The sequence below is a fragment of the Brachyhypopomus gauderio genome, chromosome 13, assembly GCF_052324685.1.
Source record: "Brachyhypopomus gauderio isolate BG-103 chromosome 13, BGAUD_0.2, whole genome shotgun sequence".
In the NCBI taxonomy this organism is placed as follows: domain Eukaryota; kingdom Metazoa; phylum Chordata; class Actinopteri; order Gymnotiformes; family Hypopomidae; genus Brachyhypopomus; species Brachyhypopomus gauderio.
Genome location: NC_135223.1, coordinates 5,286,489 through 5,310,728, shown reverse-complemented (window position 1 = coordinate 5,310,728; position 24,240 = coordinate 5,286,489). Strand labels below are relative to the sequence as shown.

The 24,240-nt window shown below is 45.3% G+C and overlaps 1 protein-coding gene, 1 long non-coding RNA gene and 2 other non-coding genes across 5 annotated transcripts; 3 read left to right on the top strand and 1 right to left on the bottom strand.

Moving 5' to 3' along the window:
- Positions 1-1,605: 1,605 nt before the first annotated feature.
- LOC143474440 (U5 spliceosomal RNA) lies at positions 1,606-1,720 on the top strand. Its single transcript, XR_013120776.1, has one exon. It is a non-coding gene; the product is annotated as a U5 spliceosomal RNA (small nuclear RNA).
- A 1,252-nt stretch (positions 1,721-2,972) lies between these two features.
- LOC143473492 (uncharacterized) lies at positions 2,973-6,668 on the top strand. The gene is made up of 2 exons (XR_013120536.1): positions 2,973-3,020; positions 4,189-6,668. It is a non-coding gene; the product is annotated as an uncharacterized LOC143473492 (long non-coding RNA).
- On the top strand, positions 3,212-3,326 carry LOC143474439 (U5 spliceosomal RNA). The gene has a single exon (XR_013120775.1). It is a non-coding gene; the product is annotated as a U5 spliceosomal RNA (small nuclear RNA).
- Positions 6,669-8,054: 1,386 nt separating the features above from the next.
- enpp2 (ectonucleotide pyrophosphatase/phosphodiesterase 2) lies at positions 8,055-24,155 on the bottom strand. Of its 2 annotated transcripts, none has more exons than XM_076970528.1 (26): positions 24,111-24,155; positions 23,694-23,868; positions 23,196-23,295; positions 21,949-22,113; positions 21,374-21,499; positions 21,215-21,275; positions 20,320-20,417; positions 20,122-20,201; positions 19,919-20,038; positions 19,485-19,540; positions 19,050-19,115; positions 18,017-18,089; positions 17,714-17,822; positions 17,224-17,349; positions 16,783-16,814; positions 16,527-16,654; positions 13,854-13,938; positions 13,639-13,726; positions 13,207-13,376; positions 12,114-12,249; positions 11,823-11,962; positions 11,560-11,695; positions 11,287-11,364; positions 9,486-9,618; positions 9,216-9,369; positions 8,055-9,019 (listed from the first exon to the last, which is right to left on the bottom strand). In XM_076970528.1, exons 2-26 carry the CDS (start codon positions 23,709-23,711, stop codon positions 8,849-8,851), a joined length of 2,649 nt encoding a protein of 882 aa, XP_076826643.1. In that variant the 5' UTR covers positions 23,712-23,868; positions 24,111-24,155; the 3' UTR covers positions 8,055-8,848. The 2 variants fall into 2 exon arrangements, with proteins under 2 accessions (XP_076826643.1, XP_076826644.1); XM_076970529.1 differs by having other exon boundaries at positions 12,114-12,159.
- Between the last annotated feature and the right edge of the window lie 85 nt (positions 24,156-24,240).

The following is a 24,240-nucleotide window of genomic DNA, read 5'->3' as shown; positions in this document are numbered from 1 at the left end:
GCTGCCATTGGTCACCGTGGGGTCATACATCACCACGCACAACTTGGGCCTTATAATACTACTCGTTTGCTATCATTTCTCGATGAACTCAAAAACCTCCTCAACCTCCCACAGGAAGAACCAGCGCAGCCCTCCTATGTTCTTATCTGGGATAATATAAGTTTCCACCGGGCAGCTCTGGTCAATGACTGGTTCACTAACAATCCACAGTTTGTTGTGCTGTACCTTCCACCATATTCCCCATTTCTTAATCCAATAGAGGAGTTCTTCTCTGCATGGAGGTGGAAAGTGTACGAACGCAGACCCCATGACAGTGTGCCGCTACTTCAGGCAATGGGGGAGGCATGTGATGACATCCACGCAGATGACTGCCAAGGATGGATTCGCCATGCAAGGCGTTTTTTCCCCCGCTGTTTGGCGAGGGAGAATATTGCAGCTGATGTAGATGAGGTCCTCTGGCCTGACCGACATCAGAGGTTTGATGAACAGTGATCTGTTTCTTTGCATTTCAATAAATACATTTGTTACCTCTTTGTATGGGAACTGATTTTCCTCGTCATGTTTCTCATTGTACTTACATAGGTGAACATTACAGTTTTGCTGCATACTACATACAGTAGAAATGGCTTACATTTGTGTCGCATATACATGTAGTACTGTAAATGCTATATGAGGGTCCTACACTGCACCAAACAAATATGAAGAACAGAAAGCCAACATTTTTGCATGGACTTGTTTGCATTTGAATTTGTACAGTGGCCTCATGAACTCAAACATACAAATACTTCTGATAATAGTGCTTTGAGTTTATCTTGTCAGTGTTTATTTGATGCTCTCCAAGAGAAGCATATAAAATAGCTGTGTGTGTTGTTTTGGTGGAAGGAATCAGTTTTGCTAGAGATTTGTGGAGTTTCAACAAAGCAGTTAATAATTTTGAGTTTGTGTGTAGAGTTTTGAGAAACTGAGCCAAGATTTCTCGAAATGTGTTTAAACATTTGGGAAAAACTGTAACTATTTGGTTCATTAGCGCCAGAAGTGTTTGTGCATGGATTTGCATCCAACTATAATTTGATCGCCGCTCTCCGGTGCAAAAGGCAGGTGAGTGACAGTACAGGGTCGCTTCAGGGGCCAATCAGATTGATTTTACAGCCAACGTCACTGTAGCACCGCCCCTAGCACCGCCAGCGTTTGGATCTATTGTTGGAGTGACTCGCTCGGTCTTATAATGTATCTAAGTATATAAGATTAAGCATTACAATAAATGTGGCCGTAGGTAAAGCCAGTTATGTCCGGTTTTGCCGAAATAATGCCTGAAATCTGAAGAAGTTAAACCAGCCAATCACAGGATGATGTGGTTGCATGCGCTTCCCCAGTACAGTCTTTGGTTTCCCACAATGCATTGCGGGGTCTACGTACAAATGATTTCTATCATTTCTTATTTTGTAGGAAAACTACACATCGGACACTGTTGTTGTTGTTGTTGTTGTTGTAAATGCCGTAATGTGCTGTTGGTTTTAAACTAAAATGGCCTTATGTTCAGCTAACCATCTTGTTGAAATATGTTACTTACGACCAGTTACTGCGGTCGCGGGACGTCTCAGTAATACACTCTTGTTTCTCTTCATCTCGTATAAATCTTTCGCCTTTTACTAAAGATTTCCGTGGAGAGGAGCATTATGAGTATAAACTAATTTTTTGTGGTCCTGCATATTAGCAGGGCTTATAATACGGTTGAAAAACAGAAAAATTTTAAGTAGAGCTGGCATGTTTTATAATTGTAAGTTGGCTAAACAGAAATACAGAAAAACAGAATTATGTGAAACTATTTTATTGGCTTTCTTGTTATTAAAACTACAGCATGAATAAGCATAAATACTTATTTGCTATTTGGTTTTAACCGAGGCTTAGTTTTAATTTGTATATATTATTCGCAGTCTTTCTAATTAAAAAGGGAGAACTCTTATTTTCCCAAACTTATTAGAGGAACTGCTTAGTGAAGGTCTCCTTTATAAATACATAATTTGTAGGTAGGTCTAGAGTGTGGTAAATGTGTATTCGTAATAGTGCATGCAGTAGTCTGTTCACCTCACTCTTTAGTGTCTGTTCCTCATTAGTACAGTGGACAGTCCAGCTACCACGCGGAGGCCAATACAAACCTTCTTTCACTGTCCACGGTGTTGAATCGCCACTATCCAATAAGATATTTTCAGTTTCCTTTCCTATTCGTCAGAATCTGGTTTCAAATCTCCCTCTAAACACAGTTCTATTTCACACTATTGCATAATTTTGGAGAAGAAAAAAAACGAATTGTAACTCCCATTTAAAAACAAAAGATTTGGAAACAAAAGTGTTAGTATTGCAACTACACACGTACAGGTACAAACGCATGCAGATTGACTGTGGGGATGGTGTGTTCAGGGTGATGTGTTAGTTTGCCCTCACAGAGAGCGTTCTTAGGCCAAAAAGTTCTCATCTGACCAGAACACCTTCTTCCACATGTCCTCTGTGTCTTCTTATGGCTTGCTGTTATAAATGGCTTTCTCTCGCCACTCTTCCTTCAAGCCCAGGTTCGTGCAGCACGTGACTAATATATTGTAGATGCTAGATTTCGGATGGGGTCAATATCAATCTGAAGGTAACATGTCCCCCCCCTTACACTGGGTTACACTATTACACTGAGAATAAATTACACAGGTGGACTTTTTTTATTAACTGTGCGACATCTGAAAGCAGTTGGTCGGTCTTACTGGGTTTTATTTAGGGGTGTCGGAGTAACCAGGATGAACACAAACGCGTGCCACACTTTTCATAATTTTATTTAACCATTTTGAACACTATGTATCAATTTCTTTTCACTTCACAATTAATTGCTACTTCGTACCCGGTGTAAGCTCTGATATCCGATAGAATATTTCACGTGCCTTAAATCTAAACCAGCCAATCACAGGAAGGAGATGCAGTTGCACGTGATTCTCCAGTACACTGTCTTTGGCTTGCCCACAATGCATTGCGGGGTTAAAGTACGTATAATTTCTAATGATTTTGAGTATTTTTGGTTTATAGAACAACTACTCATCAGACAATACTGTTAGCTGTCATGGGTGTAATGTGCTGTTGGTTTTAAACTAAAATGTCCTTATGTTCAGCTAACCGTCTTGTTGAAATATGTTACTTACGACCAGTTACTGCGGTCGCGGGACGTCTCAGTAATACACTCTTGTTTCTCTTCATCTCGTATAAATCTTTCGCCTTTTACTAAAGATTTCCGTGGAGAGGAGCATTATGAGTATAAACTAATTTTTTGTGGTCCTGCATATTAGCAGGGCTTGTAATACGGTTGAAAAACAGAAGATTTTTAAGTAGCGTTTGGATGTTTAATATTTGTAAATTCGCTAAACGGAAACAACATTTACTATAGTAGAGCTAACCAACTACATTTTTCTGCGGGCCAAATTTGGCAGATAGCTCTGACCTGTGGTCCGGGGGGCGAACGTAACACTCGCGGAGTGTTTTTTCAATAGCCCTGAAATAAATGCTCCGGTTTAAAATTAATTCTCCCGTCAAAATTAAAAAAATATTTTAAACAATTTATTCTGGGTCCGGATGGGATGGTATTTGGGTCCGTATCCGGACCGAGGTCCGTTGGTTGCGGACCACGGAAATAGAAATTTGCAGTTAATCAGGAATGAGATTGGGTCAGGACTGCGTTCGGGTCCGGATCCGGACCACGGTCCACCTGTTAGTGACTATAGAAAGTAACAATAAAGTGAAACTTTATCTCAAGTAAGGAGTGATGTAGTTATACATTTACGGTATGGGCACTGGGAATTATGGGAAATGAGTTTTTGTAGTTTTGTAGTGCTTTATGGAGGATCATGGTGTCCGAAGCGAAAATCACAGATGTACAATCACAAAATAGATTAATAATAATAATGTTATGATATGTCCTTTTGCAATGTCAAGGAAGATCAAGGAAGATTTACACACACACACACACACACACACACACACACACACACACACACACACACACACACACACACACACACACACACACACACACACACACACACACACACCAGGTCAGTTTCGACGACAATCAATCTGGCACAAACACCTTTGGAATGTGGGAGGGCTTTTGTGTGACCTTTGACCTTTTCTGGCCTGGGCATGCTGTGTGTTTTCTAGAGGTCATCAGGAAACCAGAGTGTTCAAACCAGTGCTGCTCGACTGTGTGTGTGGAAGAGCAGAATTGAAGTGGATACCCTGATAAAGCTCAACCGGGACTGTGGTGGTGGAGTTGGCATGGAGTAGACGCTGTCAACTCTACATGAGGGCCAATTAGATCAGTTGGACTCCTGGAGTTATTTCCCATGTCATTTCTGTCTTCCAAGACGTCCCCCAAACGGAGAGTCCCGAGTAAGGTTTCTTGATATGTGCTGCAGTATCTCTGCACAGATGTTTGTTCCAGTGATATTTCCTCTGCTACAGTTGTCGTGTTCTGCAACGTCAGTGCAAACACGACCAATTCTTTCATTGACGTCACACAAACGTACAGAACTGTGAAAACGATTCTGTACCTTCTAACAGAGACTCCTGGAGATACTCATGGATATCGTCTTGACACTTGTCGACACTTGTGAGGTTTAAAATGTGTCCTGGAGTCTTGGCTAACACAGCATGTCATATCAGGTTTGGCCACAAGGGGGGAGGGGTAATTCATTCAAAGAACGGGCAATTCAAACGAAATCTGGTCATCATGATTTTATGGGCGTGTCCGATTACTAAATTGCGCTTTTCAAAAAATAAAATTCAGTTATAACATGGATGATGTAGTCAGCACAAGGCTAAAACAGGACAGCAGAGCAGGATCTCTTCCTAACTCATTAATATGGACTGTTGATTTACACTTTAGTGTAATTCCCTTGCTTATCGCTAGGTGATGTCAATTCACACTCCATAAATGTTGTTAACATTTAAACATGGGCTCTATATTCATATACATATATACATTTATATGTATACATATACATGGGGTCTATATACATTTATATGTATACATATACATTTATACATGGGCTCTATATGGGCCAAACCTCTGTAAATATACAGCCAGTCAAGTATTTCTGAATAAAGCACAGTTTTTGTTGAAGAGGTAGTGGATGCAATGCGCATTTTACAACAATGTCAATCTTATGTGATTGGGACAGTCATCTAAATTACCAGAGGATTAACACAACCACTAAAATAATTGACAACAAAAGGATAAATGATCGTCATAATTCATACTCATGCACCACAGCAGGAGTTGACTATTGCAATTACTCGCAAGAGATGTAAACATCATTACACTGGAGAAACCAAGAGAAGACTTGGTGATCAGACTTTAGCTCAAGACTTTTGGCCATAATTATATATACAAGTGGCGAGATGTGGCTAGACAAAGATTGCCAAAAATATTTGTCCCATGTGGTTCTGTATATACCTCCCTCTGCAATCTAAGACAGGGTGCAGTGCAATCTGGGATTGTCTCTTCTACAGACCCACTGGACACGGACGTCTGTTGGTCCTGAAGAGTCTCAGATTATTTAGAGCTGGGCGATTAATCGATATTATCTATTAATTCGAATTTACAGTTAAGGACGATGTGTTTTTAAGAAAATCGATTTTCTGAGATTTAATTTTCACCACCGACGCTGCACTGTGGGCTCCCGTAGTTCAGTGAGTTTAGCACCTCCCACCCATCCACCCTCAAAACACACACACACAAACATGACGGCGGAACTTGTGTCCAAGAAAAGAGCAACTAGCTCCGTGATCTGGAGTTGGTTAGGTTTTGCGGCGTCAGATGTAGACCAAACAAGTCCTCGCTGTAAGGTGTTTGAAACCGATAGAGGGAGAGAGCGAAGAGTGCTATTCAGTTGCGCTGTCAATAAAGTTTCCCTCCGCGGGATATTTTGGATTAAGCAGTTTCTGCCTCGGTCACCGAACCCGCTTCAATGGATTATACTTTCGCGAGTGACCGTAGCGCGCGGCTCCGGGCACCTCGCGAGTGTGTAAAATGGAGACAAATTAAGTATTATATCGCGATCCATTATTAGTGTTGACTTGTAACTCCTGCGGTAGCCCAACTCAAAAGTAGACCAAAAAACCGCACCCCGCGACCCCATAATTTTTACCCGCGGCTGGATTTTCCAAACAAGCCCAATTTGGCGTGAAAACGCGAACCTGGCAACTATTGTAGTATAAAGTATAAACTGTGGTAGTATAAAGAAACAGTGGAAGGAACATTTACCTGACGAATTTTAATGTTACATTGTGTTTCAGGTTTGAAAAGTGCTGGAATTTAGGCTAAAGTGAGGGGAGCCCTGTTCTTAATCAGAATGTAGACAGCGTGACTGTCAGTACAACATGCAAGAATTGTTCAATTGTATTTGTTTTCCATTTTATTAAAGGGCACCAAATTATTTATATCTATTTATTTTTTGAGGGTGTGTTTTATTTATTTATTTTAAGTTTGAGGTTGCATTGTGTCAATGCTTAAAGTATGTTGGAGAAAACCTTCTAAAAGTTACTGAATGTTCTCACTTGTTTACAATTTGTTTCTGCTTGCACTTTAACCCCAAAGGGGAAATTTAAGTGAAAAATAAATTAAAACTTTTTTTTACCATTCCTTTATCATCTGTAGTTTTTTAGTAGAGGAAAATAAATCTATTAAAATCGAAAATCGGATTAAAAAAAAATTAATCGAAGATTTTTTTGGAGGGCCATATCGCCCAGCTCTAAGATTATTAGTATTATGCCGATCTCAGTAATAAGCTAGCCAACATGCCATTGCTAATGCTGATTTTTCCATGACATCCCATATTTTGCATTGCTTTAAAAGCATACGATGGCCAATCCTGAACTAAAGCCCTGCAGCCCTGCCAACCTGGTAATGAAGCAGTGTTCGTCTTTATTTGGTGACCAATGTGTGTATTGAAGACTCCCGAGTATGTGTAGCTTCTTTGACAGGTTGCTTCATTTCTTAGGAGAACTTTTCAATCACTAACTCTTAATAAGTCAGTTCCAAGGAACAAGGGGACACTCAAAAACAAGGAGTACCAATAGGAAATGTGATTGGGCCTAAATAGTTCCTTTCTGGACACAGAATTGCATAAGGTGATGAACTGTAAAACCCCTTCTAACCCTAACCCTTCTAGGTGTTGCTGTCTCCCATACAACAATAGGCTGAATATGTAGAAAAGTGTTTAATGTTATTAAAATTAAATTCATTTAAGGCATCACACAAGTGGTACAAGTTGAAAAACAATATTAAAGGCCCCATTATAATGTACAATACAGCATTTCTCACTCTCTCTCCAGTTTCTCAAGCCTAAAAGGCACCACAACACACAGCACATACTCCTCACCTCTGAAGAACAGCACACACTCCTCACCTCTGAAGTACAAAACACATTTTCACACTTGGACTACGTTACTCATTAAGAGGGCGGGGCATTCATGCGTGTAATTCACTGGAAGAAATTGCTGAAAAAGTTACACTTAAAGATTAACCATGACAATAAATATGACAGCTTGTATAAAAATATACACCTGACTATCTCAGGGAGCTCGGCAGAACAGATGAGATGGAGGGAGCAGGGCAGGGTTTTGGGTGTGGAGCAGGGTTTTGGGTGTTGGGTGCAGAGCAGGGTTTTGGGGTGTTGGGTGCAGAGCAGGGTTTTGGGTGTTGGGTGCAGAGCAGGGTTTTGGGTGTTGGGTGCAGAGCAGGGTTTTGGGGTGTTGGGTGCAGAGCAGGGTTTTGGGTGTTGGGTGCAGAGCAGGGTTTTGGGGTGTTGGGTGGGGAGCAGGGTTTTGGGGTGTTGGGTGGGGAGCAGGGTTTTGGGGTGTTGGGTGTGGAGCAGGGTTTTGGGGTGTTGGGTGGGGAGCAGGGTTTTGGGGTGTTGGGTGCAGAGCAGGGTTTTGGGGTGTTGGGTGCAGAGCAGGGTTTTGGGGTGTTGGGTGCAGAGCAGGGTTTTGGGGTGTTGGGTGCGGAGCAGGGTTTTGGGGTGTTGGGTGCGGAGCAGGGTTTTGGGGTGTTGGGTGCGGAGCAGGGTTTTGGGTGTTGGGTGTGGAGCAGGGTTTTGGGTGTTGGGTGTGGAGCAGGGTTTTGGGGTGTTGGGTGCAGAGCAGGGTTTTGGGGTGTTGGGTGCAGAGCAGGGTTTTGGGGTGTTGGGTGCAGAGCAGGGTTTTGGGGTGTTGGGTGCAGAGCAGGGTTTTGGGGTGTTGGGTGCAGAGCAGGGTTTTGGGGTGTTGGGTGCGGAGCAGGGTTTTGGGGTGTTGGGTGCGGAGCAGGGTTTTGGGGTGTTGGGTGCGGAGCAGGGTTTTGGGGTGTTGGGTGCGGAGCAGGGTTTTGGGGTGTTGGGTGTGGAGCAGGGTTTTGGGGTGTTGGGTGCGGAGCAGGGTTTTGGGGTGTTGGGTGTGGAGCAGGGTTTTGGGTGTTGGGTGTGGAGCAGGGTTTTGGGTGTTGGGTATGGAGCAGGGTTTTGGGTGTTGGGTATGGAGCAGGGTTTTGGGTGTTGGGTATGGAGCAGGGTTTTGGGTGTTGGGTATGGAACAGGGTTTTGGGGTGTTGGGTGTGGAGCAGGGTTTTGGGGTGTTGGGTGTGGAGCAGGGATTTGGGCGTTGGGTGTGGAGCAGGGTTTTGGGGCGTTGGGTGTGGAGCAGGGTTTTGGGGCGTTGGGTGTGGAGCAGGGTTTTGGGTGTTGGTGTGGAGCAGGGTTTTGGGGTGTTGGGTGGGGAGCAGGGTTTTGGGGTGTTGGGTGGGGAGCAGGGTTTTGGGCAGACTAGTGCAGAGGGCAGTGGTTCAGATCTCGCTCTCGTATGTGTGCAGGTAGGTCTTTAGCAAGAGTATCTCTCCGTAGCTCAGAGTGGTGCGGCGGTAGAAGTCCAGTCCTGTCAGCAGCTCCACGTCTCGCACCCGTGCCGTGTGCATCTTCATCAGCTCCTCCACCCACTTGGACTCGTCCTCCGCGCTCTGGATCAGGAAGCGGAACAGCGTGAGACTGCTGGGCTTTGGCACCGTGCCACATTTAAAGAACAAGCTTGTTTTGGACCAGGACTCGACAACAAAGCCCTGAGTTTCTGATTTTACAGGTTATCGGTAGAGAGGAGAGGAGGATGGTCAGAAGAGAGGAGAGGAGGATGGAGGAGTAGGAAGGAGTGTGGCGTACATTGCAGCTATCGTTGTTGTCTGCTCGGTGTGGTAGGATGAAGGCAAAGGTGCTCAGAGGGCCGTCACACGAGTCCACCGTCTGTGTGTAGTCTAGACAGCTCGTTGCCACGATGAAGAAGTGAGTAGGGATGTACATGGATCCACTGGAAAACCTGAAAAACACACGTACACACGTACACACACACATAAAGTATTGAAAGTAACGTTTTCCATCTTTAATTCCGTATTACAAATAAAGCCGCTCCGTTCGCTGTTGGAGGTGGCGTACTGTTTTATCTTCTCCGCCGAGTCTCGAAGGCCGTCGTAGTCGTGGTCGAAGATCGGCCCGACCACCACATTGAGTCCGTTCCTCTCGCTGGCGTAGCGCTTCACCAGAGTCTTCTGGAAATAACCCCACACTCCTGTCACAGGTGGTGCCGGTGGACCGGTGGAGGAAGGAGAAGATGGAGCAGTTATTTAGACCTGCGAAAGAGTCCTAATGCCCAAAGTCTCGTATTCCTGTTCTGTGGTGTCAGAAATGCCCGACATGGGAGGTAAAGGGGTGTAGGGGGATTGGGGAGAGGGGTAATGTAACATTACTCCAGATGTGAGAAGAAAAGGTCAAGGGTCATGGTGAAGTGGCAAGCTGACTGCACATAAAGACTTGAGCACTAAGGACATGGAGAGAGGGGGAGGAGGAGAGAGAGAGTGGGGAGGGAGAGAAGGAGGAGGAGGAAGAGGCCTTGAAGCGGTGCAGGCAGCAGCTCTTCAAAGGGCGTGTCAGAGCAGTCGTGTTCCAGGGCGGCTAATCGAACACAGATGTGCCACCCTCTCGCCCACAGGCTCGGCTCTGATGTCTGCCAAACCCACACACGTTCACCCACCACTACTCCAAACACTGTGACGAAATGGACATTTAAGCAGCCTTGTGTGTGCGGTCATTAAAAAGTTGGTACACTGTGTGCATGGGACCAAGGTTGAAGGAGATCACTTCAGTTTGTGCCTCTCTGCCTACGTATGTGTTCGTCTACACTAATTCACTTCCTCCGAGCATGGACATCTGATTTGAAACAGAGGCACTACTAACGCACTGCTGCGGCTTCACACCAGAGGGGACACACACACACACACACACCTCTTTTGTTAAAGACTTGTTTTCCCATGGGGTTTCTCAGGAGGGCCATCTTACCGAAGCACAACAAATAACTTCCTGAAAGATACAGCTCAGCCCACCTAGCTAGTCGAGGGGGGCCGTGTCCTCACACGGGGATAATTCGAACCAGACTTTTGCCAATGAAATATGAAATCAATTCTGTCAGTACCAAACACACTCTGCCTGCGCTCAGACGCTGAAACGCGACACCTCCCCGCGGCCTCCTGCCCATTTGTGAACCTACAGCAGAATTCAAACATTTGCTTTGGGTTTCAGCTGCGACATCAAGTGCTCTGACTCAGAGGATCCCCTGTGACTCAGTGTGCTGCGGGGAGCAGGGGGAGGTCTGTGGAGCAGCAGGGGGAGGTCTGTGGAGCAGCAGGGGGAGGTCTGTGGAGCAGCAGGGGGAGGTCTGTGGAGCAGCAGGGGAGGTCTGTGGGAGGTCTGTGGGAGATGTTGGAGGTCTGTGGGGGATGTGGGAGGTCTGTAGATCAGCAGGGGGAGGTCTGTGGGGGGATGTGGGTGGTCTGTGGGGGGTGTGGAAGGTCTGTGGGGGGTGTGGAAGGTCTGTGGGGGGATGTGGAAGTCTCTGGGGGATGTGGGAGGTCTGTGGGGGGATGTGGGTGGTCTGTAGAGCAGCAGGGGGAGGTCTAGCAGCAGGGGAAGGTCTGTGGGGGGGATGTGGGAGGTCTTAGGCAAAGCACCAGCACTTGTAGCTCCAGCAGGTTTTGAACTCTTATACACACTGTCACTACAAATGCGCTTAAGTTGAGTAGAGTCGAGAGTGACACACACACACACACACACACACACACACACACACACACACACACACACACACACACACACGGATGAATTCAGATGAAAATACAGGTATGCAACTGCGGTGTATTTTGCTTATATATATAAGATAATGAACTCCAGACAGAATACTTGCGTTTAAAGGCTGGGTACATCGGCACAGTGTTGGTGATAAGCAGAGCATCATGTCTCGCATCTGGGGTGGAGGCCAACTCTGTCAATCACACGTGAATGAACAGACAGACAGATGAATCACAATGATGATATCAGATGAATCACAATGATATCTGACTGAATATTACACATGCAGCATGTCATCTATGATGGGCACCGACTTGCAGCTCACTCCTCCCCTGTTAGAGGTCATCGTTATTATTCCAGTTAAAAGTCTCAAGGTGAGGCGACTCACGGGGTGGGTAGAGGAATGTGTAAGAGAGTTGTTTGGCAACCCTGTAGCCGGTGCAGGACTGGCTGTGGACTGCTGCCACTCTGCCGTCGGGCTTCACGCAGTTACTCAGAGCATCGGTGAGGGTTGCCACTTCCACCTGAAATGCGCAAAAAAAAGGTTCAACGCCGAAGCGGAAGTAATCTGAATCTGGTCGCGTCTGACGTGCTTCAGTGGGCTCAGCCGCTATTGGCCGAGAGCTACAGGAGAGTGCGAGGACGTGGTACCTGTTTAGGGACAGTAAAGGAGGTCCAGAGGGGCATGGCCAGAGCCTCGCTGTAGCCGCTGATGTAGTCGGCGTGATGGAGGACGCTGTACCTTGTGCGATACATGACTGCCGGACGGCCGTAAGGAAGATTCTTGCTGTCTGTAAAACATCAAAAGGGGGGAACAAAAATGCCCTTAGACGTACTTTGGAGGGATGGTGGTGGTGGAGTGGAGTGGTGGAGTATTGGGGTGGTGGAGTATTGGGGTGGTGGAGTATTGGGGTGGTGGTGGAGTAGTGGGGTGGGGATTACCATCAATAACTTGTCTCAGACGTTGGTTGAGCTCCTCCACTTTGTTCTGTAAGAGACAGAGCCAGAGTGACTCCAGGTTATAGTCTCTCACTACTGCCACTTTCATTGCCCTCTGCCTTCTATTTTTTGAACGCAACTGCAAAAGATTAAAGGTGAAAGTATCGAGCAGGATGTCTTCACACCAGCATCAAGCAAGAGCACGCAGAGAAGAGGCAACAGCGGTTTACTCTCAGTCCATCTCTTTAACACAGGCACATGGTATGATTTAAGGAGTCATGCACATTGAGAATCACAATTACAGCTATGCTGCGTTTCCATGTGAATTAAGTCATCTAGTTTGCTGCATTACAATCACTGTGGTGCAGTTCAGTTTGCACCATTGGTCTTGATGTCATTGTGATGTCAACACCACATAAAACAAAACTCAAAGAGAATTTACATTTATTATTGCAGAATCTGTGTTGACTAGATTTGAGTTAGTAATTGTCTTATTACATTTCTAATGAAATTTTGCTTTTCAACATGACTAAGACGTGACCAGAAAACATTATCTAAAAGATGCTTAATATTTGCACGAGTTTGTAAGGTTCCAACTAACATTTTGACTGGAAGGAACTAATAAATGGCATACATGGACCCCTGGATGTTTACTACAGACTAACTGAGACGTTGTTTACTACACATTAACTTCATGAGGCAGATCTGATAGCTTCGAATCCTCACATATTCTGGGCACTTGGAAGGTGAGGGACTAAATTTCAGAATAAAAAAATATTTGCTAAATACATATTCATGTATTTATTTATTCTTGACATGATTTATTTCAAAATGTATTAATTTACGTCCACATACCCACTTTACTATTTTCAATTGTCTTAAAAATTCATGTTGTGTGTCCAAACTTGACATACACTGCAGCTTTTAAATAGCAATGGATCAGAAATGCTTCAGAATCATGCTACCAAACTGACTAAGATATTAAATTTGCTCATCTCCACCAAGCATGCCTAAAATATGCTGGATGCATGCAGGACCCCACAGGTCACATGACCTCACAGGTCCTTACAATCATGACCGCGAACACAGTGCTGACCTTGTCATCACAGGTGCATCCCAGTTCGTCCGTTATGGCTGTGGCGGGTGTGGAAGGAATTGGTTTGCAGGTCTCTTCAGGCATGCTGGGTTTGTGGATGGGGCTTTTCAAAAGGTGATTCAGGCTGCCATGGGTACCGTTGTTCGGGGCTGGCTTCAGGCCAAGGAGGTCTAAGAAATGTGGTCACAAGTTTGAGGTCTAATTCAGATTAAATACCAGATATTCTGTTATAGAGATATAGTAACCATGACTACAGGCAACGTTTACATTTTCAGTATTTGGCACAGTATATCAATCAATGTTTAAATGCTGATATGTAACTCTCAGATGCCTCTCATGAGTTGCTATTAATGACTTTAATTTTGGCGGGGTATTTCCTTTAGCTAAGATTTGTGGTTCTACCGGCTGGACAGAACAACAAGAGAGTCGTACCACACATGATGTTATACAGCTCAATGCTCTCGAACGGCGGGACCTTCGTCTTGAATTTGAACATCGGCCCGTGTCCAAGGAAGATGGTCTGAAAGAGAGATTTGCTGCGTGAGGAGGGTGTCCTGACCTCTGACCTGCCCTCTGGGCCAGGCATTGCACCCTGATTCTGCCCCTTGACCCTGGGTCAGACCTCACCCCCCAGGAGACTTGTGTACCTGCATACTGTTGATTTTGTTGTCGTATCCATGGTCACCCGAGAAACCACACTTGCCCGGATGCCGCTTCGCCTCAGGAGGCTTCCTGTGGCGTGTAATCAAGGCAACACAACTTTCACCACCATATATATCAGCTTCTGATAGCACTAGTAATGATTGTCTGATGTAGCTAAAGCTCAAACATAGAAGCAGTAAACTAGAGCTGGGCGATTAATCGATATTATCTATTAATTCGAATTTACAGTTAAGGACGATGTGTTTTTAAGAAAATCGATTTTCTGAGATTTAATTTTCACCACCGACGCTGCACTGTGGGCTCCCGTAGTTCAGTGAGTTTAGCACCTCCCACCCATCCACCCTCAAAACACACACACACAAACATGACGGCGGAACTTGTGTCCAAGAAAAGAGCAACTAGCTCCGTGATCTGGAGTTGGTTAGGTTTTGCGGCGTCAGATGTAGACCAAACAAGTCCTCGCTGTAAGGTGTTTGAAACCGATAGAGGGAGAGAGCGAAGAGTGCTATTCAGTTGCGCTGTCAATAAAGTTTCCCTCCGCGGGATATTTTGGATTAAGCAGTTTCTGCCTCGGTCACCGAACCCGCTTCAATGGATTATACTTTCGCGAGTGACCGTAGCGCGCGGCTCCGGGCACCTCGCGAGTGTGTAAAATGGAGACAAATTAAGTATTATATCGCGATCCATTATTAGTGTTGACTTGTAACTCCTGCGGTAGCCCAACTCAAAAGTAGACCAAAAAACCGCACCCCGCGACCCCATAATTTTTACCCGCGGCTGGATTTTCCAAACAAGCCCAATTTGGCGTGAAAACGCGAACCTGGCAACTATTGTAGTATAAAGTATAAACTGTGGTAGTATAAAGAAACAGTGGAAGGAACATTTACCTGACGAATTTTAATGTTACATTGTGTTTCAGGTTTGAAAAGTGCTGGAATTTAGGCTAAAGTGAGGGGAGCCCTGTTCTTAATCAGAATGTAGACAGCGTGACTGTCAGTACAACATGCAAGAATTGTTCAATTGTATTTGTTTTCCATTTTATTAAAGGGCACCAAATTATTTATATCTATTTATTTTTTGAGGGTGTGTTTTATTTATTTATTTTAAGTTTGAGGTTGCATTGTGTCAATGCTTAAAGTATGTTGGAGAAAACCTTCTAAAAGTTACTGAATGTTCTCACTTGTTTACAATTTGTTTCTGCTTGCACTTTAACCCCAAAGGGGAAATTTAAGTGAAAAATAAATTAAAACTTTTTTTTACCATTCCTTTATCATCTGTAGTTTTTTAGTAGAGGAAAATAAATCTATTAAAATCGAAAATCGGATTAAAAAAAAATTAATCGAAGATTTTTTTGGAGGGCCATATCGCCCAGCTCTACAGTAAACGTTAGTTAAAATTCCTGAGTTGATCTGAAGAATGTCTACGTGAAAGTTTTAATCGTCAACACCAAACATCAGTATGGGGCAGTGCTACCACAAATGACCCTCACCAACCACTGCAACAAATCCAGGTCCTTGAAGTTCATTGTGTAAATTCCAGAAGAACAGGAGACCTTGGCTACTCAAGCTTTCGGATTTACAGGCACGATTCGACCCGCCGCCTGAGTGAGCACTGAGACTCGGCCAGGTACAGAAGCATCCTCTTCAGGGCACTGGGGCCACTGATTAGACTCGGTCGTACGTCCGCCGGCTGGCCTGAAAGAGCTCGTTCATTCTGGACCTGCGGCGAGCCAAGGCAAACAGAGCAGTGCTGACCCTACTGCAGGGTACTGACTGTCTGGCTGCTGGGTGGCGTGTTTTTCGGAGGTCGCCACCTCCTGCTCCCTGCCCATGACATCATGGGTTTCCCCATCCCATGATAGACATTTATGGGCGCTATTTAAGGTTCTGACTAGCCAAGGGGTGGGAAGGAACATCTGAAGCAACACCCGTAGTCAATGACAAATAAGCAAGGCTTTATGGCTTCTGGGAACATTTGATTGGATGGTTAACCTTGGTACAGCAGTTCCATAGATAGTGGACCATGAGTATTGGAGCATTTAAATTGTTGACAGACAGAAAAGCCAATCCTTACACATGTTTAATAGGGGCTTCATCATTGACCATTTCAGAACTAGATCAAGAATGATTTCCTTTCAGTAAACTCATTCAAAGAGCTGCAAATCTGAGGTCCATATTTCAGCAATAATGTATCAAAGAACACGTTTGCCAAACTTGCCAGATCTTGTGAACCAGAGGTAACCGGAGCTTAGATGGGGAGTTTCCAATTGAGATTGAGCTATGCAATCTAATCCCAGGACCCTGCTCATGTAAACCAGGGGGCTTCTGCAACCCTCTTTCATCGTGTTATGGATGTGAGTGACCAACATGTCAGAGGTGTTCTCCAAATACCTGTACGACGTGCCAAAACTATTACGTCTAAAACATTTTCAAAAGATGAGCTCGTGGCCTGACATTAAAGTCCATATCTAATATCTAATCCCAAATTACCTTAACATAGAGTAACAGAGTTACCTTCCCTGAATCACTGAATCAGAGTCAGAGACAGCTTCTCTGAATCACTGGTGCAATAGCATTTGTGCTGGTGCCGCATCACTATAACTTTGTCTTATGTCTGCCATTTCGACAGATCTCGCTGTAAAATATAAATGACGGTACCTGGCCACGTGCCATTTTCTCTCCACCATTAAGTGGATCTCTTCGATGCGCCGATTGTTGGCGTAGTGGAGGCGTTTGGGAAGGTTCTGCTTCAGGTATGGTTTGAAGTGCTGCTCAGGCTTTCTGCACTGCAAGAGGAGTGAGAGTTAGCACAGTAAAAGAGGTAAAAAAAACCTGGGGTTTTGTCTCTAATGACTCTCCATACAGGCTGTGCAAATAGAGGGTTTGTAAGATGCAATGTAAAATAACCACTTACTGTGAGATTAGCCACCACTGCTTTAGCATCATCTAGAAGAAGCAAACAACAAAGCAACTGTTATTATTTCCATTATACTGAGTATTTTAAATGAATGCAATAATGTAACATGACTACAAACGTGTATTAAGTTAAGCATGGAGCACAGTGAGTGTCATAAAGTATGTCGTGTGGAAGGTTTGCTGCTCTATGGTTTCAGTATCTAAACCTAGAAGGACCAGCTGCAGTTTGATTCCATATACATGGACAGACACAGCCCCTAACAAATAGAGGAACATTATGAACTATCCAAATTATACGTAGAGAGTGTGCATCATAGTTCTCATCACGGCCCCAAGCCTTCACGGGAGATGTTGCTACAGTATCTCCATAGTTCTATCTGCTCTGGGGAAGGACAGGTCTGGACTGGCGTCAGACCCTCTGGCCTTCAGGGTCTCTCACATCTGGGGTTGTTGGGCTGCCGGGCTCGGATTCTCCCAAGGGAGCCGGGGATGAGGATGATGTCATCGACGCTGGACATGTAGGAGCTGAGGAACTCCGTGCGGTCACAGTGAGCTTCCTCCATGCCTGTGAGACACTACACTTCAGTACATTATTGCACACCCTTCATTTAGACCTGCAGAAATGTTACTACTAATGTTACTATTACTACTATTACTATTAATACTACTATTACTGCAAGCACTCCAACTGAATCAACACACTACCTAAGATGACAATGAAATAAAAACACGTCTCAGAGGCTAAATACAGTGATGTTAATGAAGTGGCTAAGTAAGGTTATGTTAATGAAGCATAAATATCTACACATGGCTGTGATTGAAACATTAGTGGTTACATTTTTGTAATGAATTTCGATGATGGATTGTTACTAGAAGAAATAAGAATACTGAATAGCTTAATAAAGAACGATTAGTGCAGTCTTTACTACCGTGGTCTCCAACCATGATGATATTAACACATCTGTGGAGGTTCATCTGCTTCAAGCCATCCATGAGCTGCCCCACCACCCTGTCGACCTCCTTCAGAGAGCCGTTGAGCTTTCAAGACAAAAACACATTTCAAGCGTTCACCAGCTAGACATGCAAACTGTATGTGTGCAGTTTTGGCTGCCATTGGCCATGTGGTCTGTTGGGTTTCTTAACAATACGTGTGTGTGTGTGTGTGTGTGTGTGTGTGTGTGTGTGTGTGTGTGTGTGTGTGTGTGTGTGTGTGTGTGTGTGTTTCTACCCACCTCGGAGCTGTTGGGTCCCAGTTTGTGACCGTAGGTATCTGTCTGTTCAGAGTGCATGGCGTAAACATACGGCCTGAGGAGACACAGCACTCAGGCTATGAGCTCCATACAAGATGGGAAAGGAATAGCCAACAGAACCATGGAAAAGATGCAGAGAAGTGGGTGTGTTGTACACCAATAAGCTTTCGCTAAGAACTGAGATAAGGCCAGTAACCTTCCAGTGGTCCTGTGTAGCTTTGTGTGCACAGAGTGCATCTTTTTGTGTGTAGATTGAATCTTTCTGTGTGTAGATCTAATCTTTCTGTGTCTGTAGAGAGTACCTCTCTGTGTCTGCACAGTGTACCTCCCTGTGTTTGCACAGTGTACCTCCCTGTGTCTGCACAGTGTACCTCCCTGTGTCTGCACAGTGTACCTCCCTGTGTCTGCACAGTGTACCTCCCTGTGTTTGTACAGTGTACCTCCCTGTGTCTGCACAGTGTACCTCCCTGTGTCTGCACAGTGTACCTCCCTGTGTCTGCACAGTGTACCTCTCTGTGTCTGCACAGTGTACCTCCCTGTGTTTGCACAGTGTACCTCCCTGTGTCTGCACAGTGTACCTCCCTGTGTCTGCACAGTGTACCTCCCTGTGTCTGCACAGTGTACCTCCCTGTGTTTGCACAGTGTACCTCCCTGTGTCTGCACAGTGTACCTCCCTGTGTTTGCACAGTGTACCTCCCTGTGTCTGCACAGTGTACCTCCCTGTGTTTGTACAGTGTACCTCCCTGTGTCTGCACAGTGTACCTCCCTGTGTCTGCACAGTGTACCTCCCTGTGTCTGCACAGTGTACCTCTCTGTGTCTGCACAGTGTACCTCCCTGTGTTTGCACAGTGTACCTCCCTGTGTCTGCACAGTGTACCTCCCTGTGTCTGCACAGTGTACCTCCCTGTGTCTGCACAGTGTACCTCTCTGTGTCTGCACAGTGTACCTCCCTGTGTTTGCACAGTGTACCTCCCTGTGTCTGCACAGTGTACCTCCCTGTGTCTGCACAGTGTACCTCTCTGTGTCAGGGAGGTGAAGCCATTGCAGCATAGTCAACACTCTCCTCTCCAGCGGAATCGTTCTGTGAAAGCACAAGCACAAAATGGTGGCGAACCACACAGACATGTTGCTTAGTGAAAGTACTAAAGTGGTCAAGCACTGGACGCAGGTTTGAACAGGTTTGGGTCAATGCTAGAATGGGGAAACAGTGAAGTTCCTCCACAAGGTGCCTGTGTGAGCGTGAATGTGGACGCTGCTGTGTTGCTGATGCATTGCTAGGGAACGGGACATTGGTCAGCGTGACACACAGCGAAATACAGAATCGCGGGAGCGACTTCCACATCTGAGAAAGCAAAACAAAGGGGGCTTTGGAGAGACATTGCTGTCAAATGCGGTGGCAGTGTGTGTGTGTGTGTGTGTGTGTGTGTGTGTGTGTTTGTGTGTGTCTTACACAGGCCAGAAGAAGGTGCCTGCTTTCACACCCTGCTTCACAGAGGTGATCCAGATCTGGAAGATAAAGAGGAAACTAATTCTTTCGACAACACACTGCACTGCTCTGTGATGTAGTCTGTATTTTGGGCAAAAAGTAAATGTGCCCCCCACACACATTCAATTAATATAAGAATGATGGAAGATATATTGCTCAGAAAGCCTCACAAAGGATTCATCAGCAATTGGAACACAAAGAAACATAATCTGATGCTCCCGATCCTTCTTTAGTAGCCATAGCTTTTACTCAGCAGTTATGAAAATCTGACCCGAAACGAACAGAAAATGTATTTATAAGATGACTGTGACAACACTGATCATAGATTACATGCCGCTGTCTGTAACATAGATGATTCCTGTCTTTTAGAAAGCTTGAGATTGCAGCTCAAGACTCACAGGCTGTCCACCCCACCAGCGATGATTCAGCTTCTCTTTCCCCCGCAGGGTGAACATCGCATCAAAGACGGGGTCATGCATGGAGTTACCCACAATGCCATGGGACTCGGGGTAAAGGCCCTGTAGCGTAGGAAAACGGGCATCATAACGCATCGAGTAGCAGCATAAGACCTCATAAGGTGGTGATTGTGCCAAAGCCATACCGTTGCTATGGTGTACAGGTTTGGGTACGTTTTGGTAGGGTAGACTGGTCTCATGTATGGCGCATGGGTTCCACAGGTTCCTGCAAACGGGAGGCAACTTGATCAGTCATGTTATGGATTCACGCTACTGATGCTAGATCATAAAACATCCAAGGGACCACATGGCATTATAAGTGTCAACGGAAGACTTGGTCTTACTCAGTTTTTCGATGTTGGGGATGACCGCGCTTCCTCTCTTCATGTAGGAGGCACGGAAGCCATCGACAGACAGCATTATGAGTGGCGGGCGGACAAACCTGCAGGAGGAGCCGTCAGAACATTCTGAAGCCCTCAAAGAAAGACGAGCACAGACGATCTGCCCCCGTTTGGCGGCAGCCACTCGGGCCTCAGTCCTATTGGCCAGCTGTCGTAAAATGCTAATCTACCTTAAGGAGTTGAGAAGTAACACGTATGATTATTCCTCACACCTTCGGTAACACACACAGCCGCCGTAGGAGCTCGTTTGCAGGTGTGGTCCTCAAGTGGGTGCTCTCCTTGGCTCTTGTTTGCTTTTGCCCACGACCTCACGGGGCCAGTGCACTTCCCTGTTAGCAGGCCAATGATGTGTAAAGTAGCTCGGGCAGGTGTGACGGGCTTGCTGGGGGTGGAGGCGTGTTGTGTATTCACAGCTGCATATGAAGGGTGGAGTGTGGCTGGGGCTGTGAACTCCACCACCACCAGCTGTGTGTTTCTGAAGGAGAAGATCTGGCATCTGGTCTTCAAGACCAAAATCTCAAGAAACAGGGTGGGGTGGGGTGGAGATGATAGACTTGGGCTCTTTGGAAATGTTTGTGAACTGCAGGCCAGATCCGCAAGCTCTCTAATGACATGGCAGTCGTGCACATTTTAGGGTCTGGGTTTATGAGCAGATACAAGTGGAATTTACCAACATCTTCTGAACCAGAACGTTGTTTCCACATTGGGAGAGGTCTCAACCCAGTGTGGTGGATGTTCTAAGAGTAGACGCTGTTAGCTTCATCTGTTTAACTGATGGTGCTTGCTAGCGGTGTGAAGACGCCCCATCCAGCCCTGGGACACTGCGAGAGTCACTTACCCAGCAGGACATTCGGGGCTCTTGATCTCCTCACACTCTTCCTGTAACCAGGGGGTGTCACCTAGGAGAGAGGAGGACGCTGTCAATCACGCGTTCTCACCTGCGGGTTTCATTAACGCGCCTCCGCCATTTCTGGTGCCTTGTGCGGTGCTCTCCCACCTTTGCACAGAGTCCTGTAGTTGGTGCAGCAGTCCCCTCTGGCCAGGCAGTCGTCGGAGCAGTGACAGGCGTGCTGCTCGTTACGGCTCTCGCCACAGCGCTCCTTGCTGCATTCGAACCCCCCCTCTGATGCAAACAAACGCCAAGCTTGTTAGCACAGGAAATTAAGCACTGCTAGTCAGTTTTGTTTTGTATGCTAGTTGGAGTTGGCTTTGAATTGATTCCCTAGAACGTATTTGTTTAGACTAACTTATTTAACGTAATTGAGCTTTGATATTCATTTTATTTATTTTATTTTGTTACTTGCTGTAAATTGTCATTGTGTGCCTAGTAAGGCGCCTATAAATGCATTATTATTATTATTATTATTATTAATAAAAGGAGTGACTCCATATGAAGAAGAATTACTATTGGTAATTAAAAACACCCCAGGAAGATTCTTTAGGACTGATGTCGTCAGCATAATTAAATACAAACATTCTCTTACGTATAGGAGCCTAGAACGGGACTATACATATTCAAGATCAGCATGCGTGCAGGGGGCGTGGCCTCGGGCGACCGGGGGCGTGGCCTACCCGTCTTCAGACAGTGCTCGTCGAAGTCGAAGCAGCAGCTGTTGTAGGTTTTGCAGAGGTTGTCACAGCGACAGTTGGGCTGCTCCGCCTCCTCCAGCTCAAAGCACCTGCTCTTGCAGGAGCCCGAGGTGCTGTCCCAGGGAACATCCGCCTGAGGGCTCGAGGCTGGGGGGTGGGTGGATGGGGGGGGTTAACATCTGTGTGAACATCTGCTGCAGGTTTGAGGGACACAGCAGTCTACGCTGCATTAACAAGCTCACTTGGCACGTCTCGAATAGGCTATGGCAACATAAGCGAAAAGTGTTTTATTTTACGTGGGGGGGGGGGGGGGGCCTGGCAAAGGAACTAAAATTTGTCAAAATAAGGAAATCCCTGATGGATGGTTAACAATCACGTGAAAATGATCCAGCTATTAAAACCCCCTTTTTATTTAGTTCGTTCTTCTAAAAACCTTTTCTTTGTTTTTAACGTGAGGTCAACCAGTCTGTGTCAAAGCGAACCGTGCCCTGCACGTGCCCTAATGTTGACTCGCGGTAAGGCAAAGCAAATACAGCGCGAGCGCACTTCACCAATCACGTGACGGCCTGCCAACAGTGCGCGCGGTTGTTTCTGCCCTCGCGACCAGCCCCCTGGAAACAGCTGGCTCGCGCGACCGATGCACATTACCAACATGTATTAAACGTGCATTACAAAGAAGAGGCAAATAAATCGAGAGAACCTACATTTTAGACTTAGAAAAGAATAAATCATCATTAGTAATCATCAATTTCTTAATTAAACGTAAACTATACAGTAGATAAAAAACCGTTCTTCAGGTGAATGTCAGCAGTTTGGATATTTGAACGAGCACAACACAGCATCTTCATGAGATATATTACACTTTACTTCTCTGGGGAGCAGGAATTAAAAGACCGTTTAATTCTTCCGTATGAGATTGTGGTCAGAGGTGGACCTTCCAGGTTCAGAAAGTAAAAGTCCTCACCAGGATTTTGCTCAGGCATCCTGGATTGTGTTCCACTAATTTTACCTGGTTTGCACTAATTAGAAAATCCAGCAAGCTTGAGTAAAATCCTGGGAAGGAGTTTGACTTTTTGAACCTGGAATGTCCACCTGGAACACAAGAAGTTGTATAAACTCGAAAACCCATGAAACAAAACTGATGTATTATTGTATCTTAAATAAACCGCACCCTAATTCGTTGACAGAATCCCACACAGAGTGATACCATCAGAAATATTCAGACTTACAGCGCGTACGAGACTCGGGTGGTTCGTGTTTACCAGACCGCTTCACAACGAACCCCAGAGAGATTCTGGATCCGCATAGGACAGAGACGGCACACAAGACCTGGAGGTTCAACAACACATTACTACATCGGATCTTTGCACATGGTTTCATGTGCAAGAGTTTTAACACATCTTAAATGTGACGATGATCTAGAACAACATGTGGTTCTGTTTGGACAGATTGTAGTTATATGTGGTAAATAGGAGGTTCATATTGAAAAATGAATTGAAAGTTTCGCAATAAATAAAACAAATCTGTGCGCCATCGCATTCTGCAAGTTTTTAGTTAGATCTGGAAAACACTTTTTTTTGCAATCATTTTTGCAAAATTGCACCAAACGACAACAGAACGCATGCAAGACTCAGTTTACAAGTAAAAGACCTACAATAGCTCACACTTAAAATTCCCACAAACGACCCAGACAAAAAGAAAACACAGCGAAGACGAGCTGACTGTACCAGTTTTAGTGGCAACATGATTGACCTTGCGAAGCTTCTCCGGAATCTGCAGTAATGAGGACAGACGCAGGCGAACCGAACCAGCACCGCACCAAGACGTTCATGCACCGTCCCGAGTGTCGCTCCTGCGTATCTGCGGACCTGCTCAGACGCACCAGAGTGGACCACTGTGTTCCTGCTCTGGTACAGTCAGGGGTTAACCGAGCTCCGGAAAGGGGGGGGGGTGCGAAACTTACACCAACTTCATGTATTCAAGTTCTAAAAATTGTAAACAAACAATTCTACAAGAGTAATACTGCGAAACTTCTAAAAAGATTTTTACAGCATGTTTTACATTTATATTTTATATAACGTTTTATACAATTGCCACGTAAATAAATTTGAATTTGTCTGCATCCCTAATTAAGGTTTTCTCACCTCAAATGATTGCTAATGACCAACTTTGTATTCCACACAGAAAAGCATATACTTTATCTGACAGGACAGGAACTGTAGAGTGCAACTGTGTGGAGATGGTCCACACCAACTCCCCCCCCACCCCCGAGAC

What these genes read in the sequence shown, in the direction of transcription:
- enpp2 (XM_076970528.1), bottom strand. An exon ending in TGGGACCCAACAGCTCCGAG is followed by an intron (nt 17,823 to 18,016) that starts GTGGGTAGAAAC and finishes TTGTCTTGAAAG; the next exon opens with CTCAACGGCTCTCTGAAGGA. An exon ending in ACAAAATCAACAGTATGCAG is followed by an intron (nt 13,727 to 13,853) that starts GTACACAAGTCT and finishes TCTCTCTTTCAG; the next exon opens with ACCATCTTCCTTGGACACGG.